The sequence below is a fragment of the Euprymna scolopes genome, chromosome 3 (genome assembly GCF_053919585.1).
Source record: "Euprymna scolopes isolate OS-2025 chromosome 3, ASM5391958v1, whole genome shotgun sequence".
In the NCBI taxonomy this organism is placed as follows: Eukaryota; Metazoa; Mollusca; class Cephalopoda; order Sepiida; family Sepiolidae; genus Euprymna; species Euprymna scolopes.
This window is the reverse complement of record NC_136484.1, coordinates 32,994,928-33,014,039: the sequence shown is the minus strand read 5'-3', so window position 1 is coordinate 33,014,039 and position 19,112 is coordinate 32,994,928. Positions and strand designations below refer to the sequence as shown.

The 19,112-nt window shown below is 33.5% G+C and overlaps 1 protein-coding gene and 1 non-coding gene across 2 annotated transcripts in view; one reads left to right on the top strand and one right to left on the bottom strand.

Annotated features, from left to right (window-relative positions):
- LOC145254560 (heat shock protein 75 kDa, mitochondrial-like) overlaps positions 1–19,112 on the top strand; it is a 421,952-nt gene that overhangs the window by 368,595 nt on the left and 34,245 nt on the right. Inside the window, exon 17 of the mRNA XM_080113123.1 lies at positions 17,283–17,355. Within this exon, the coding sequence (XP_079969249.1) occupies positions 17,283–17,355 (73 nt within the window). The remainder of the gene's footprint in view (positions 1–17,282; positions 17,356–19,112) is intronic.
- Positions 15,341–15,413, bottom strand: Trnac-aca (transfer RNA cysteine (anticodon ACA)). Its single transcript has one exon. It is a non-coding gene; the product is annotated as a tRNA-Cys (tRNA).

Genomic DNA, 19,112 nt, shown 5'->3' with positions numbered 1-19,112 from the left:
TGGCAAATTTCATTTTTTTTTAAATTTTCACACTTTTGCACCGATTTTTCTGGGCTAAAAGCCAAATATAAAGTTTTGCATGGATTCAAATACCTTATATATGAAGTTTCATGTCTGTAGACCAAAAACTGTAGGAAGAGTTTGATAGGCAAAATTTGTTAAACAAAAATATATACGTATACATAAATATATATGGAAACAATTTTGTGTTTACTATTAAATTTTTACGCAAATATTATGCAAGTATAAATCATGTAGAATATATGCATGAATATAATTACACGTAATAGTTAACTAAAGATGAACATCCCATTAAAAAACCGAAGCAACTAATAGGGAATTAATTAAAATGAATGTTTAAAAGAATATGCAAATTAGCTAGATCTTTTGTTAGTGAATGCAATTCCACAACCCATATATAAGAAAATTGTATTTTCTTTTTAAATAAATGGAAAAGAGGATTTTTAATATGAAAATCAATACACACAAAAGAAAAACGAATTAATAGGAGTATAGATATAGGTTGGAGGTGCAACATTTTGGCCAAGTAAGCCTCTGGCCGGCTTTGGGTAGGATTGAAACCGCTATACCATGGAAGATCAGATAATAAATTTAAAAAAAAAAACGTGGATTTATAAGATAAAAAAATCCAACCTTGATCACCCTTTGGGACCTGTGGCTCAGTGGATAGAGATGTTGAATCTGTACGGCTCCAAGTGAAAATTGTCTGAAGATAGCGGTTTCAAAACAGAAAGGGTTGTAATCAGCTGAATTCCTTCTAGTACACTGACAAAAACAAGTTTAAACAGATGTATAAATAAAAATAAAAAGGTTATGTTAATGTTTTTAAAAAGACACGTAATCATGTGAGCAGGATTTTTTCATTCTTTGACACAAAGTAAAGTTCTTATTTTTTATTGTTTATCTATTTATCTAGTTTCGAAAGAGTGCCACGTGAAAGTGGAAAAGGAAAAAAAAACAGTTATGCAAAATTTGTGTCAAGAATTGTCTAAAGTTCTGACTTTTTTTTTTTGGCTTTCACTTTAATAAGAACGTGAATTTATGAGGTGAATTTATTCGACACGATATGATTCAACTCAAAAAAATAAATAAAAGCTAACATGAATTAAGATTAAAGTTAAGGTGTTATTGTGGACCCTCCCCCCTTTTAAAAAACATTGTTAAACTTTGTGACATATTTACATTCTATGGAGGTCAGGCACGAATAAACCCCCAATAATTTTATTATACCATATTTCTTCAAACTGAAACATAATTATCAAAGTATACTTACGTAAATAGATATGATGAAAAGTCTTTGTTAAAGATTGTGCCATATTTTCATGGAGTACAGGCGCAAATGCAGACCCCACAATTTTATTATACCATTCCTATTTAAATTGAAACATACTTATCAAAGTAGTCTTATGTAAAACTATATCAAAAACCCTTGTAAACGTTTTCCATACTTTGGGGGCCAGGTGCGAACGCAGACCCCACAATTTTTATGAACCACCGTTCTGCCAGATCAAACATACCCATTCGTGATCCTCGATACATCTATCATTATATGTAATCAGTTTTTTAAAATAGTCAACCATATAGGAGCTTATTCATGACCAGATACACACACACAGACGTTCAGCTTTTTATATATATATATATATATATATATATATATATATATATTTACCAGTGGTGAAAAAAACGGAATAGAGTGCTCAATGTGTAGCCAGAGCAGTACATAAGAAATTTATTACTGTGAGTCCAGAATGAGTTTACATATTGTTTCAACTAGAGGAAGATCCTCAAAGAGAGGAACAATCCAACTAGCATCGTCAGAATTCATAGAGTCCATCTATGAATTCTGACGATGCTGAAGTCCATCTATGAATTCTGACGATGCTGAAGTCCATCTATGAATTCTGACGATGCTGAAGTCCATCTATGAATTCTGACGATGCTAGTTGGATTTTTTTTTGATAAATCCAACTAGCATCGTCAGAATTCATAGATGAACTATGAATTCTGACGATGCTAGTTGGATTTTTCCTCTCTAGTTGAAACAGTATGTAAACTCATTCTGGACTCACAGTAATAAATTTCTTATATATATTCTTTTAATATTTTAGGAATTAAATATAGCGGCATCAGATGAATTCCCCTCATATGCTTTGTATTCCTTGTTTTTTGATTGGGGGAGGGGGCTATAAACACTGCGATACGTGTTTTTGCTTATGCTTCAGCAAACTTTATATATCTCCATTTCCTTTTCTCAACATTTTTTTCATACCAAATCCTTTTGCATTCAAAAAAAAAAAAAAAAATTCCAACTGTTTTCTGAGGAATATAAATTTGTCTCTGATGAGTTGTTTGGTAGGCTACCACTATTCCATGAAACACATGTAAGATGTACTTACATAAAAAAAATATGAATAAAGTATGGATTGAATATATCTTTTGGTTTTGGAATGTTAACTAACGATATATATTAGTGATGAGATGATTCCAATATGTTTCCCGCTTCTGATCCGACGACAGATTCAGATTCTGTGAAAATTTCTAAATATTTAGCTATAAAATTGTTCTTATTTTCGGATTACCGTTTTGTAACAATAGATATTAGACATCAATTAATGAACATTCACCTGATTCCAGTTTCTTCGAGCATTTTGAAGAGGGTTTTTGGGAGGAAGGGGAGGGGCATACACACATAGATTATGAAATCTTCTATGCAGAGTACAAATCCCACATGAATCTGTTCAATTATGTATTAATTATTGTTGTGAAAAAGTTAGAACCTACAGTTTCCTTTCAGTTGTGAGTTCAACAGCAACTTGTGTTCAACTAATAATATACAATGAATCATTTGCACTTTAAAGGGGTTGATAAGCTGTAAAATGCTCAAACCACAACTTATCTGTGCTTTACTGCCCCTCCGGCCACTACCAAATGATTTCTTTATTCAATTTTCTGAAATCTTTCTGTGATTCATTAGTAAATTGATCTTTGTAACTTTCATTTAGTTTTCAGCTTCCATACAACATCCAAGCCATTAAAATTGTGAACTTTGTTCGGCTGGAGTCAATGAATAGATATTTACACATTCTAACCAGAAGGCTGACCTTTTGTTTTGAATACACTTCCCTTTTTGCACTCTTCCTACTTACCTATTGTTTGTTCCCCCCATCCTCTTCCTCCTCCTCTAGTAATCATCCAACCAACTAGTTTAATTTCTTATACATATTTTTATCTCTGTGTCATTCCTCCTCCTACTACTCCCTTTGTAAGCAGGTCACTTTGTCAGCCGAGTTTATTACATTTTGCCCAGTGTAGACATGTAGATGTTCTTTTTACCTTGTTTGCACTTGGATTGGAATGATTCTCTTTTCTTTGTAAATTTTGTAAATTAAGAGCCACAGTTAGCTCGAGAATATTGAATCAACCTCTCTCTCTCTCTCTCTCTCTCTCTCTCTCTCTCTCTCTCTCTCTCTCTCTCTCTCCTTCATTCTCTCTCCCTCATTCTCTCGTTCTGTCTGTCTGTCTCTCTCTCTCTCTCTCTCTCTCTCTCTCTCTCTCTCTCTCTCTCTCTCTCTCTGTCTTTGTTCCTCTCTCCGCTTTATAGATAAAAAAATGACCTTTTCTATTCTATCTTTTGTCATAACTGAAGCAGAAGAGAATGTGAAACCGAGAGAGAGGCGAGTTGTTTTACATCGACGTTGTTGTTGTTGACATGGTTCCCAGGGCTTGCTTGCAAATCTCACAATATAATATGTAGCCCAGGATAGATGAAAATAGTTTGCCTGGGAAACCAATCTGTACAACTGGCAAAAAAAGACACCAATACAAATAGTTTGGACATTTATTTAGATATGTATGGTTGATGATATTTTATAGATTAAGCATTCTTGTTGATATCTTACTGACTGGAGAAGGCAGGAAACTACAATGGCCAAAACGTTTGGAAAACCAGAAGCGGTCTTTGACCTGTAAATAATATAAAGTCTTTTGTGATGAGGATTCATAATTTGAATCAATTGGACTATTATTCTCAACTTTTCAAACTTTGGTAGCTGAATGTAATTTTAAACTTTTCTTTAATGGATGGCGGAATTAAAACGATCTACTTCTGTGGATTAAATAAATAATTCAGTTCGAAATTCTGTCTATGTTTCCAAGTTTAATTTGAAAGATCCCAAGTTTAAAAAAGATGTTCAGAGTTACATCAGCCGAAATCTCATGAATATAGCAACCAAGATGACAATACAGGGTGGAAAAATAAAATTGTCATCGAAAAGACGACATGGTTCCATTTCCATTTGATGAAAACTGGTTTTCTTGTTGTTGCAGACCATCTACTAGTCGGCCAGTTGTGTACAAATCCCAAGAGCGATAAGAGCCTTCTATTATGTCTGAAAGTGACATAATGTTCAACGAGTGAGATCGGAAATGCACTGCTGTACAACTCGTGCTCTCTACTGATCCAAGTTATGACAACAGGACCATTGCCATCACCCTCAAAATGCAAATGGATGATTTAACGCTTGAGGACACAGCTCAACAAAGTTTCTGGCCACGGTCTTTGGTGTGGTTTCAAGTGAGGGCCACATCATGCTACCTCACATCTTCGAAGTCGGCTTGAAAGTCAACACCAAAGTGTACCTGTATGTGCTGAAGAGAGTGATGATCCCCTGGTGTAATCAGGTGGCTGCTGGCAGACCCTGGATATGGCAGAAGGACTGTTCCCAGCCACGTCCAAAGAGACCCAGGCTTGGCTCCAGAAGGAGTGCTACGATTTTGTACCTTTCTCTTACTGGCCCTCCTCTCCCGACCTGACGACCTGAACCTGCTGAACTACTTCATTTGGTCATATGTTGAGAACATCACCAACATGACCTCCCACAACACCAAAGCCAGCCTGATTGCTGCCGTTCGCCAAGTATTCACTGAGCTCCTGTGGATGCTAGTGGAAAAGGCATGCTCCCAGTTTCGGACCCATATCGAGGCGGTGATTGAGGCTGAAGGCGGTTACATTGAATATATGTCAGCTCTACTGCATAATCAAGTTACCTGAATTGATTTTTTCAATAAAAGTTTTAAAATAAAATTATAGTGTTGTTTTCTTTAGGGCGACACTTTTATCGTTCCACCCTGTAGTAGTCCAAATAAATCAAACATTTTTATGGAAAAATTACTGAACACTCGTGTTATTTTTATTTTTTATTTTTTTTGTTGAAAGGTGGGTGTGCACGTTCTAAGAGGATGTTTCACTTTTAATTGTTATAGTGATTACATCATTTTTTTCTTAATAACAAACCTCAGTAACTACAATAAATATGATTTTAACTTTGTCATAGAAATGTGTTATCATGTAGAAAAAATAAGATTTAAAGTTTTAGTGAAAGAAACAAATGGTTTTTACTCAAGAATTTCAAATTTTACAGACTTTCAACCCAATGGAGTCTGATATCAAGATTGAAGCTGTTTGAATTATAATATGTAAAAGTAGTTTACTTGTGTTGGATAAAGGAACTTGGAGGTCATGCACACACACACAAATTCCAGTTAGCAGAGAACAAAGAAAATACCATGTCAGACTTTGACACACATATTGACCTCTGATAGAACAAAGAAAGAATTTGTCAATAAAACAAGAGGTCCGACAAATACACAGGACAGAGAGATGGAGAGAGAGAGATATACGATCGTTACATCATTAGCTCTTCAACCCCAATCTCACTCTCCACAACCCTTGCTCGATATGTCCTACAGCCATTGACAAACAAAATAATAGTGAAATAAAAACAGGTTTCTTAGAAAACTGTCTCTGCATTTGATTGTCAAACGGCTGGAACAAGCTAGTGTATGTATATATTTAGCAGCACACATCTTGGTAGAAGTACAACAAACATGATTTTACATACGTGACAGTGATAAACAGATAAATCGTTACACAGAGAACAGACTATACAACAGCTTGAAACATTGTTGTATGTATGTACAGGGTGAACCAAAAGTAGGTGGACAGCATTGTCGTATTACATATAGTATGTGTATGTGATTTCTAAATAAATGTTGAGATCATTTATCCATCTATCCATAGCCTTGAGCCCCTGAAGGGGCATAGGCCATCCACAACTTTGTAGATGCTTTTGTAGCGAGGATTTTGGAGGGGGGGGGGGCTGGTCCCACGCCCAACCTTCCCAGAAGGTACATACAGCGCCTAGCCTTCCCAAATGGTCACCCATCTAGTACTGGCCAGACTCAATGTTGCTTGACTTAGGTGATCTGGCGAGAACTGGTGTGTCAACGTGATTGTGTTATACTGAGACCACGTGTACGTACAACTATACGTAATAAAACAATGCTGCCCACCTACTTTTGGCTCACCCTGTGTTAAAAGAAATTAAAGTTTATAGAAGGCAAAGCAATGCAAATGTGAAATGTATTTTCTTAAAAATTACGACTTTTATTTTTGCATCGTGTAAACGTTCAAAATGTTTCTTATTTACAAAATTTTTTCTGCAATTTTGTAAAATTGTTTTCACTAAAACTTGAAATATTATTCTTCTATAACATGAAATTAGAATCGTATTTAATGTTATTACAGGATTTCCATGCCAAGAAGCACTAAAATACTTGCCTGCTAGAGAGAGAATTGGTTTTGTTCTTAAATATATTACTGCTTGAGGTCAGTTGGCTTCTTCCCTGGCCTGCACTACATCCCAAATCATAGCAGCCCATGAACAGCATTCGTGAGCACGTGAGCAGTGTTAAATGAAATACACTTATCACAATGTTTATAGCCCCCCCCAAAAAAAAAACAAATGATCTGAAAGTACTAGACCCCAAAATGAGTATGGCAAATGCATCGGCCAGTTTCGGCTTTTAATCCAAACACTAATAAGAAACTTAGAATGGATTAAAAAACAGATATGCAGACACACGTTGTCTAATATTTAATGAAAAAATGTTGCCCCCCCCCCCAATAACCGATGGCTAAACAATCATGGTTTCATCATTCAAGATTAAACACCTGTGGACCGGAGAGCTCAATCATGTCCTCCTTAATGTAAGACCTTGATGTAAGACCAAACAAATACCTATTCTGTACATATGATAATCGTTTATTTTGTTGGCCATGATAAATTTCAATTAAATCTTTTATATGTTTTTTTTCTTATTGTGTGGTATACATAAATAATAAATATTCTAATTATATAAAATTTAAATTGAAAAAAAAAAAATGTTTACTTTATTACTATGCAAACGGTGTGAGAAAATTGTTATTTTTATCTTCCGATGAAACTCGCTTGACATTCAAATATTCAACCTTAATCGAATCAGTCATGAGAAATGCATTCTTGATGACAATGGATTTCTTTTGGATCTGAAATGTTGTTCTTATTCTTATCAGTATTTTATCGTTATATGGAATTTGTATTATCTTTACTTAAAATAATTGCTGCGTTCCTTCTTCATCTCTCGGAGGCCATTGAAGCATAAGGTTTATGAGTACCATGATGAAATTTGATAAATTAATTTATTTTAGGACAACTCATCCAGAACCTGTTCACGTTGGATTTGAAAATGACCATGTTATAGTCAGCTGGAAAGCAGCTCCGAGGTATTGTTGCACCGGTGAGCAGTTATAAGAAAAAAAAAATTCTGCTCATTTACATCGTGTGTGTGTGTGTGTGTGTGTGTGTGTGTGTGTACTTATGTGTGCGTGTACAGGTCTATGACAAGACATCTAGGAATAGGAAAATCTGACTTAAAACTTTCTGAAAAAGTGATTACTGGTTAGCTTGACTTGGCATGTTACTGCATTATAATCGTGAAGGCTTGGAGTGTCATACTCCTGTTGTATAAGGGAGAAGGCAAGGCCTGGGATGGTGAACCTCCTAGAATTACACAGGACCAGAGACATACCTCAGTCAGCAAGGAATAAGTCATCGATGTTGAGGGAAAATCTTCAGCAACCATCTAAAGATGCAACAAATCTTTGTGTCGATCAATTAGATTAAGAATTCTTCTCAGATTCTTCCGATTCGTTCCTTCTAACCATCTTTGTCAGACATCATTATCAACAGATTTTCCAGATGCCAAATGTCATCCCAAATCTTCTACAAGTTGGTCAATTTAGGTATGTTGAAGTTTTCCAGACGATCTTTTACTGCATGGGAAGGTGTCATTCACACATTCTGACTTACTTCTCCAGGATTGAACAATACGTCAATGCCTTCTCTCTCTTAATGAGACTGAAATAGGAAAAAGGTGTCCATATAGGCATTTCTTAGTTGCATGTTTCTCTCACCTGATGTTTGGTGCAACTCATAACATCCTTGTGTTTGTTCCGTCAAGTGATGCATCTTACTGTTGCATAGGTGTCCAAGCCATCAAACTATAGAACAAGATAGATTCCATTGTGACCATAAAAATAATCCTCTTTAAAATTGTCATATTTGTCTTGTTCTTTTTGAAAATTTATTACTATCACTAATAGTCCGATGTATGCAAATTTGTTCAAATTTAGACAAGAAGGATCATTAGATCAAATAGATTATATATATAATATACTTCAGAATAAAATTATCCAACAATCAGCTGGTATGGGAACCTGTGATAATAAGATTTACAAGATATTACTGACAGTAATATTCTATAAGTATTATCCCACCTGAATAAGAATTGCTCGATATACAAGATAGAGCAAATAAATCAAATTTTAGTCATTCAAGAATTAAAAAATTTATGACGTGAAATGTTTGAGTTTCAGATCAAAAGATTTTTATTATTTTATGTAAGACAAAGAAATTAGAAATATTTTAACTCCTTATCCTATAGGATTTCCTATAGGATAAGGAGTTATAACTAAGTCAACTAGCGTTCATGCAATGTTCATGATTTCTGCTTGTGCAAACACTCTAGATTACCTAATGTACTTACCCGTTTAAAAGTTCTTAATTCCCTTCATTTCCATGGCAATTGTTTGGTGGACCTGAGAAAGAGACTCGGCAAATGGAGCAAAAGGTGGCTTCGTGGCTGGGTTCGAATCTCATGACCGGCAAGATTTGCTACCCTACATTGATGATTAATACTAGTGTCTGTAGTTAAAAATGAATAATTATTATTTAATTATATATGCATCTTCTAATAAAGTATGTTTGGATAGACACAAGGAGACAGATAAGCTAATTTTAAAATGCCAACACAAAACCAAATTTTAAAAGTCATCAATCAACATAAGTATTATCAATCAAATCACACATTATTCTGACAAAAGTAATCGAATAGTTTAGTTTCTATTAGAAGATTGCAAGTAACGTATGTCACATGTAAACAATACATGACATCTATGCAAAAAGATTTATTTATCAATAACAAGGCTACCCGGTGTTGCCTGTAGTCTCTCTCTCTCTCTCTCTCTCTCTCTCTCTCTCATATATATATATATATATATATATATATATATATAATTAGTTCATGTCTGTATAATTAAATATTAATAGCTCTATTAATTATTGAGCACTATTATATAAACCAGATGGTGGGTATTCTCTAGATTTTTATTCTACAAATAGTCTTAACTTGGATTACCTATATTTATATATATATATATATATATATATATATATACTCGGGTTTTTTTATATTCAAAAGTAATGGACTAATGAATTCAACGAGGTTGTTAGATAGTGCTCAATAAAAAGAGCTGATAATACTTGTTTATTGTTATATAAACATGCTCACATCCCGCTGCTACAAATAGCCACTTGTTTCAATCAAACAACAGATATCTGTTGTTTGATTGAAACAAGTGGCTATTTGTAGCAGCGGGATGTGAGCATGTTTATATAACAATAAACAAGTATATATATATATATATATATATATATATATATATATATATATACATATATAATTTCGAAATTAACTAATTTATTACAGATTCATTTATATACCTTCCAAGAATTGTTGATGTTAAATATAATGTATATATTATATGGGGGCTCCTTCAGTCTTTGACAGACTATGGATGTCCACGAAGGGGTGCCTGCGCATGAAATTTTTGTGGCAGGATGTGTGCAATCTCCAACCATACCTTTCCTAAGTCAATATTGTTAAATACCAGTAGCAAGTGAAGCGTCTGTACAGGACAACTGGAAACAAATGCAGAGATAAATGGAGAACACATACAGTGCCTAGAATTGCCAAATGGTCACCCATCTGGTACTAACCATGCTCAACGTTGCTTAACTTTGGTAATCTGATGAGAACCGGTGTGTGAACGCGATTATGCCATTATTATTATCTATAATATAAATCTCACTTTTCTGTTTAAATGTATGTAGGTCTGTCTAAAACTTTCGACAGAGGTGACGGATTTCCACAAGATCAGTATTGTTTTGAAACTCGACACATCGGACGACAAATATCGAAAAATTGGCTAAACATTAATTCCTTCACCCTCAACTGGGCACTTTTCTACAAGGAGGGGTCGCTTTTTTCACAGATATTTTTGAAAGTCATCCCCTCTTTTTGATTGACTAGCCTTAATAATTTTTTGCCACTTCCGGTTTGGCAATGAACGCAATGGCAAGGATGTTTTTTGGAGGGTTTTTTTTTTCATGTTCTTTTCCTCCTTCGTGGTATGGGTTCAAGCTTGCCTGCCTACTACCACTTTTTTTTTTTTTTTTTTTTTTTTGCTCAACACACACCTCCAAACACCGAAGCAACACCGGGCACCCAGGCTAGTATAATATAAATGAATATATCAAATTTGTTTATTTCTAAAGTAAAATATAAGAGCTGTGATTGTTTTAAAGGTTTTATCATTGAGCTGATTTTATATTTTAGATACATATTCTCATTTACCTTACTTTTTGATTTGAACTCACATCTTGTCTCTTTGCTGATAGAATGCAAAAAAAAAGGGGGGGACGTAATCAACAGTTGACTGTTTGATCTAGTTTCAGTGTTGCTTTTCAAACAACTATCAGTAAAAATAAAGAAAGAGATTTTGTGATCCCACTACTCATCCCAACTCAGCCATGTATGAATTTGATTCCTAGTGACCCCAAACAAACCAATATTAGAGTAATTTCCAAATCTATTAAGAAACCGGATAACACAATGCAAGATTCTTTTTTTCACCCAAATTTCATTTATTTTTAAAAAATCTGCATCGTGTCATCTGGTTTCGTAAAAAAAATCTGCATCGTTTCTCATTATTCCAATGCTTCTATTGTAATAAAAATTGATTTCAATATTTGTACACTCATACCAGTGCATCCCAATATGACTGTAAAACTTTTAAAAAGAGTTTCTTCAACAAAATCTGAGTAAATTGACAACGTTTGGCTTAGCTGTAAGATCTCGGCAATGAAAAATAAATTGCTGGCATCACCTTGAGAAAGGCTGATGGAGCTGAAAATTTGGATAAAAAAAATAAATATTTCATTTATTTGAAAAAATTCTGTATGTGTTATCTGTTTTTTTTTTTTAACGGAATTTCAAATATCGATGCTTTCAGCATAATAAAATTGGTTGCAATAATATTAGAATGTTGTTTATTTTATTTTTTTTTTTATGATAACCAGCACAGTCATACTAAATCAGAATATGTAAGGTTTGTAAGTGTAGTTTTTTAGTTTTAGCCAGATAGGCAGAAATATAACTTGTGGAACCATTGCACAAGAGAGAAATGCATTATCAATGAGTTTAAGTGACCTTCTTTTGAAGGTTGACGGTTCAATCTCCATTTCAGGTGAGAATAAATAGAAACAAGTGAAGCATGCATGTTCCCCCGTGAGTGCACAGTGAACGAGACATTAAAAAAGGACTAAGTTCAGCATTTGCACCCCACCCCATTTAGCCCAAAAGTCCCCAGGGGACGTCAAATCCTGGTGAAAATGAACAAACAGTACAGTTTTAGGCCTTAACATATTTGAGTTCTGCACCATGCAAAAAGAGAAACGACTAAGTCCATCATTTGTCCTCCTCATTTAGCCCAAAAATCCCAAGGCTTTAACATATTTAAATTTTAGTTCAGCACCATGCAAAACTGCTAAATAGACATACACAGAAAATTTTGGACAAATATGGTAAAATAGTCCCAAAAATGGAGTTTTTATTAGCCCTAAGAGTCCCTGGGGAACACCCAAGAATTATCGTGAAGTACAGACAAACAAAATTATATAGAAATTAGTTAGTTACAACTTTTCAGAAAGTTTTATAAAAATCCAAGGCATCAATGTTTTTTTTAATAAGCACAAAAGTGTCAATTTTAGCCATTTTAACCTGAGAGGCACCTCTAGAGGGCAACCGGAGTTTTTCCAGAAAATCTGTTCTCTTACATTTTTACTCGTATCATGTTTAATGTTTGTGCAAAACTTTTTTAAATTTCCAATGCATAGTTATTGAGAAAAGTGCAGACAGACGAATGGACAGGCCCCCCCCTCCTTTTGTCGGGAGACCAATAAGATAAAAAATTACTTAACACTTTTATCCTGATGGATCATGGCTGATGAGGTGAGAACAATCTACTCCCATAAATTAAATAAAGGGTTCAGTTTGAAATTCTGTATAGGTTTCACAGTTTGACATAAAGATTTCTAAGTTTAAAAAGATGCATTTGAAAGTCAGGAGTTGCATTGGGTGAAACGTGAAAATAAGAGTAGTAGTCCAAATAATACAAATTATCACTCCTTATCTCAAAAATTCTAAAACATTATTATTATGTCTGTCGGTAAATTCTAAGTTTTAACATTTTTGTATTTCAACGTTGATTGTTCACACCATTGATTTTCTTTACCGAAAGAATAATTAGAAATAGATTTTAGAATAATAAGAAAAATTGTAAATAATTTGATGATTGGAAATAGATTTTTAAAATAATATTAACAGATTTTGTGTCATCCGATTGCATGGCTAGTGTTGGGAGTTTTCGGATAAGATATTTTAAATGATCTAAAAGTAGAAATAAGAAAGAAAAAAATATATATTTTAATGTCAAAATGGGATAATTTATTAAATTTTTTGTTTGTTATTATTTTTCTGGAGATCTACATAAATAACAGCACTATTAATGATTATTAATTTTAGGGGTTTGATTTTTTTCTCTCTAAAAGAAATTTAAAGTTAATGGAAGAAAAAAAATGGCTGTACTTTTATTTCGATTAATTGCGAATAAACAAAAGTAAATGGGTGAAAAAAAAAAAAAAAAATATAATGCCAGTATTTTTTCCTTTTGTTTAAAAACCAGTTTGACAAGTTTTTTTATTTGGAAGACTCCTCGATTTAGCTTTTATTTTTTTATTATATTTTTTTTATTTGGTGAGATGCAGATTTTGTTTGTTGAGATAGACTCAATCACTTTGAGTAGTATCAGGGTTGATTGGTGGTAGGATTGTTATTTTTTTTTTTTTTTTAAACAAAACCGGTCATAGATATTCTTTCCCTCCCAAGTATTTTATTGAGCAAGCAACAAGACAAAACAAAAAAAAACTCGCATAATAGCACAAGTTGGTTTTCTAAACATTAAATTGTTTACTGGTAAAGCATATCCATCTTTATAAAGTTAAGTGTTGTGTACATGTTTATAGATTTGTATGTACAGCATTCAATCCTAAACTAATTAACCGACCATTATACATTTTGGAAAGCTGCTAGACAAAAGAGATTCAAAGGTGGGCTATATTGATCTTAATTTAGTTTCATACAAAAGGGTGGAACCTCTTCTGGGAAATTTAGATACTTGCGATTTTTGCGAAATTTTAACAAGTTAATCAATTAATTAAATACATATTCCACAAATTTCAAATTCATTAGAGTATATTTAAAGAGATTTTGAGGAGCGTAATATAGGCACAACCTCCCAGTTGAAAATTTAAATATATTGGTTTCATATTGAATTTGATAGACACCAATTAAGAAAAATTCCTTGAATTTCAATTTCTTAAGGCCCAAGGGGCCTTAAATCTAAAAAATTGTTAAAGATTTTTTTTCAACCCAAACAAAGCCACTTGGATGCAATTTGGAACCATGTTTATAGGGGACTATGTAAAGAGATGAGCGAGATGTTGGCTACATTTAAACTTCTGCATGTCAGCACAGTCAAGGAAGCATGGTAGGAATTTCAAAGTCTAGCAGTTTGAGGAAAGAAGCTATTTTAAATTGAGGGGGTACAAGTGCAATGAGTTCATCAGAGCACATGCCATTAAAATACTTGTAAAACAGGCATGCAACATTGCGGTGATGGGGCAGGAGTTGGAGCTTGGCCGATAGTGTGGGACTTGTTAAATTGGAGACTCTTTTTTGGACTCTGTCTGAACTGAAGAAATTAGCGATGGATGCACCAGTTCAAAATGGCAACAATGCTCAATGCACAGGTGAATGGTGGCTTGTAGAGATATAGGATACTGTCAGGTGTGAGTAGCTTTCTAGCATGGTAGAGGGAGCCCATCTTTTATGCAATGTTCTCAATGTATTCCAATTCATGTTGCCTGTGAATGTTAAGCCAAAGAGTTTGAAGAATGAAAATAAAAAAACAGTGAATTTTGATCAGTATTGAATACGGATTATAGATATGAGGTTTAGTAGCATTATATCTTGAATTTAATTTTTGTAAGGAGACGTAGAAATGGTGCAAACTGTTCTGTTTGTAGAATTCATTTTATCCATTCTGGGTCGTGTATTCTATACACACACACACAGGCAACAAGAAAGGATCAACAAAAAAATATTGAGATACAAGTGTGTTGCACTATTTAGCTAATAACTGTGTGTGTGTGTGTGTGTGTGTGTGTGTGTGTGTGTGTGTGTGTGTGTGTGTGTGTGTGTGTGAAAATGAATTTTGTTTCTTTACAATTTTGGGGTTTCTCCATCAACTTTCAAAATACTTCTAGTTCTGAAGAATGATGAAACTATGAAATTGCAGTAAAGGATTAAGATAAAGAAAAAAATTGTTTTAAAGCTCTGTTTGAAAAGATATTGAGCACTTTGCATGCACAATAGTCTGCTGTTTTGATTCAGTTCAGTTTCCAAATCTATATCTGAACAATTTTAAGAAGTTAATTTTCATGTCTGTATATGCTGACCATTAGAATTTATTTCCTGCTGTATATTATGTACTATCGGCTGTGCCACGTCAACACAACGCCGAGTCAAACACAACATCAAGTACACTCAACATCGTCTGACCATCAACGCTTACCTTGTGAACTCGGAGTATGGGAAATTCCCATATGCACAAAATAAACTCACTGAAAAAACAAAAATACCCTAACTAAGGGTAAATATAATGAGTAAACGTTGGATAAAATGGTTAAAATTATTACAAACTTGCCAGGATTCGAACCTGGAATCTTCTGATCTGTAGTCAGACACGTTATCCATTGCGTCATAAGTCCTGTCTGTATGCTGAAAGATGTTACCGTGACTGTATACAGATAGGGCTAAATTCCGTTGACATGGGCAGGTAACATTTTCGACAATGGCATGAAACGGCCTAAAAACGCTTATTTCGGGCTTTTTGTGTGACTCTGCGTTGTTCATTACGAACCATATATAAGCAAGGACAATCTAGGGACTCACACCTTTCAAGGAAAAAAACAATTTTTCAATTCGGTGCATTCGTTCGAAAGTTTTATTGGTGTATATATATATATATATATGTGTGTGTGTGTGTGTATATATATATATATATATATATATATATATATATATGTATATATATATATATGTATATATATATACACATAAATAAATAAATTAACATTTAGAATTTTATTAATAGTATAGATTATACTGATTTTTTTATTTATTTACTTTTTTACCTTAATGCTTGTGTGGCCAATAAACGATTAATGTAGACCAAACGTAAAATGAAAATGCAACTCATACAGGATTTGAACCTATACCTCCAAAATTTGACTAATGAGCTCCACGGTTAGAGAAAGTTGAATTTGTTTAAATAATTGATCTTTATCTATCTCTATACCTATAAAGTTGACATTTATATTAAAAGCCTACTTTTTTCCATTTAAAAATTATTGAAATCAAATTCTTAATATACTCGGTCATTTATATACAAGCGACTCAATAAAGGTTAACCAATTTACATACTCTTTGAAAAACGAACTTTCCATTAATTATTAATTTTTTTATTCTTTCTTATTTAATGATGGGTTTCATTTAACTATTACCCCTAGTTCTATATATGCATAGTTTCTACATCTTGCATAATTATGTAGCATTTAGGATAAAATGGTTCTGACCTTACCTCTGTGTGTGTATGCAGAAATTCTCTACCAAACTTGTCTCTGAATTTTTGGTGTCTAGACTTGAAACTTGATATATAAAGTATTTGGACTTGTGGAACATTTTTGATTTGGTTTTTAGCCGGTAAAAATAGCTGCTAAGGGGTCAAAATTAACAAAAAAACATTGACCTTGGTGTAATTCTACTACTCCCATTTCTTTCTGCGCATGCGCTAATTAACAGTTATAAATTAAACAATTTTTTGCCGTTTTCATATACGTATGGATTTAGGTCATATACTAACGGACAAGGCTGGAAAGCTGTATATTTTGGTTTCTATTCTAGCTGATGGCAGTCTAGTCTTTTTTTTTTTTTAAATCATTACTATCAAATAAGTACACTATAATAATCAATAGAGAATTAGCTCTATAATAAATATGAAATCTGCACAACTAGTGCATCTGCTACTAGTCTCTCGCTTTTGGACAGGATTCAAAAAAGTTGCAACCTGATAGGTCCTGAACTGTCATCTAAGCTTCAACCTCTGTCCCATCGACATAATGTTGCATCCCTCTGCCTGTTCTACAAGTATTTTAAAGGTGAATGCTCCGATGAGCTACAAGCCCTTGTACCCCCTCAACGTAAATACCCCCGACAAACAGCAAAATCCCACCCCTACACAGTGGAGATTCCTAGATGTAAGAAAGCCTTCTACTCTAATAGTTTCAGAACTGTTAGACTTTGGAACTCCCTTCCGAGTTCCTGCTTTCCCAACTGTACTGACATTCAGAAGTTCAAGTGTAATGTAAACAGATATCTCGCTGCTCAATTCCCTACATAGTATCCTGCAACTTATGTCCTTTATAGTAGCCCCCTACATCAAAGTGGCCTTGTTTGGGGTGAAAATGGAATTTAAAAAAAAATTAAAATATAAATTTCAGCATATTGTACAACCGGGCAACACTGGGCGGCCTGTTTTCATTATTTTTAATTCATTGTTTTTTTGTTTTGGTTTTCAGCCATCCTTTGATTACCAAGCTCTTCGAATTAAAGACATCCCAGCCTGATCTTGCTCAATTGTTGGTTGAACAGGTAAGAAATATTTTTATTTATATCTTGTTTCTTCTTCGTAAATCAAGGATTTCTCGATTTTCTTTTTTTTTTTCAGCCCTTCTCTATAAACATGAGCTTTTTTTTCCTTTTCTTTTTTTAATAAATGAATGTAAGCCTCTGTATTTACGTTGCGTTGTTTTGTTTCATTTTTTTTTTTTTTTTTTTTTTTTTACCTATTTCTTAATATATGCACTCTTCCTGCATTCAAATATTTACTTGCTAGACAACAAATGGGTTAAGCGTTTCTGAATTTTTGAGATGAGGATTTATTCATGTGGGCGGCTGAAAAATACAATTGTGAATTATTTAGGATCTCTATCCAATCATGGCTGACAGAACGAGAGCATTCTACCCCCGTTAAGTAAATAAAGAGCTCTGTTTGAAATTCTGTTCAAATTTCCGAGTTCAACAAAAACATTCTCAAGTTCAACAAGAAGGCCGAAGGTTACATCAACCGAAACATTGCAAATATGATACTCAAGATGAGATTAATAGTCCAAAGAATCCAAATAATAGAAATTGGTTAAAGTTTAAGGGGAAGACGTGTATACAATATGATGACACAATAAAATTAAATTTCAATCATACAACAAATTCAAGCAAAACCATAAATTTCAATGCTCTCATTACCACGGTGGAATTTCTTAAACCATTTTTTGTACTGCCTTATCATTTGCGGACCATTTGCGGAGCATATGTGCTTTCTTGATACTGACGTTTGTTTCGAAAGCATTTAGATTGAGCATCAACTTGTGCAAGAAAAGTATACACGTTTCTTTATCTCCATAATTAAAGACATGTATGCTTCCAAATTCTTTTCTTGAAGAAATTATTTCTAATTTATTAACAAGTACGCATTTACTATAGAGTACATGTTTATTAAAAAGTACAACACGTCACTTATCAAATTAAGCATGCTAAATTCTGTTTCTGAATTTTTGAGATGAGGATTGATAATTTGTATTATTTGAACTATTGTTCTCATCTTGAGCGTTATTTTTACGACGTTTCAGCTGATGTAACCTTCAACTTTCTGTCAAACTTGAGAATCTACATGGAATTCGGCAAAAAGATTCTGAAGTTCAACAAGATGCAGCTGAATAAGATCAGAGGTTACATCGGCCAAAACGTTGTGAAAATAAGTCAACATGAGAACAATACTCTGATTAATCCAAATAATACAAAGTCAAATTCTTTTTAAAGCATTGCAAAATAGTAAACTGAGCCAACTTTTTAAAAAAGTGGGTCAAAAAATCTAATTTTTTTTTTTTTTTTTTTTTTTTTTTTTACATACCACTTATCAAGGCCCGGAGGCCACTCCAGTATAAGGGTTATTGAGTGTACAGTAGTCAATGGGATAACAACATAGTAATAGTTAGTGGTGGAAATTTGGTAAGGGGACGGTTCATCAAGAATTTGTTTACGTGGGATAGAATTTTGCAAGAGTTTTTTTTTTTTTTTTTTTTTTTCAATCCCGGGCAACGCTGAGTCTACCTGCTAGTGTAAAATAAAATATTTTTTACAGTTTGGATATATTTTTTTCTATTATTTAATAAAAAAATATAAAATGTTTGGTGGTTGATCCAATCTAATAGTGATGCATCCATTCAGTCTGATTCTGTTATGAACGTAACGATTGATGCTACCATCACTTCCTACAGTTTAAAATCTCTATTGACAGTTTATCTCATACACTTGGGGAATTTCCTTGTTTAGCTCTTAATGCTATAACGGTT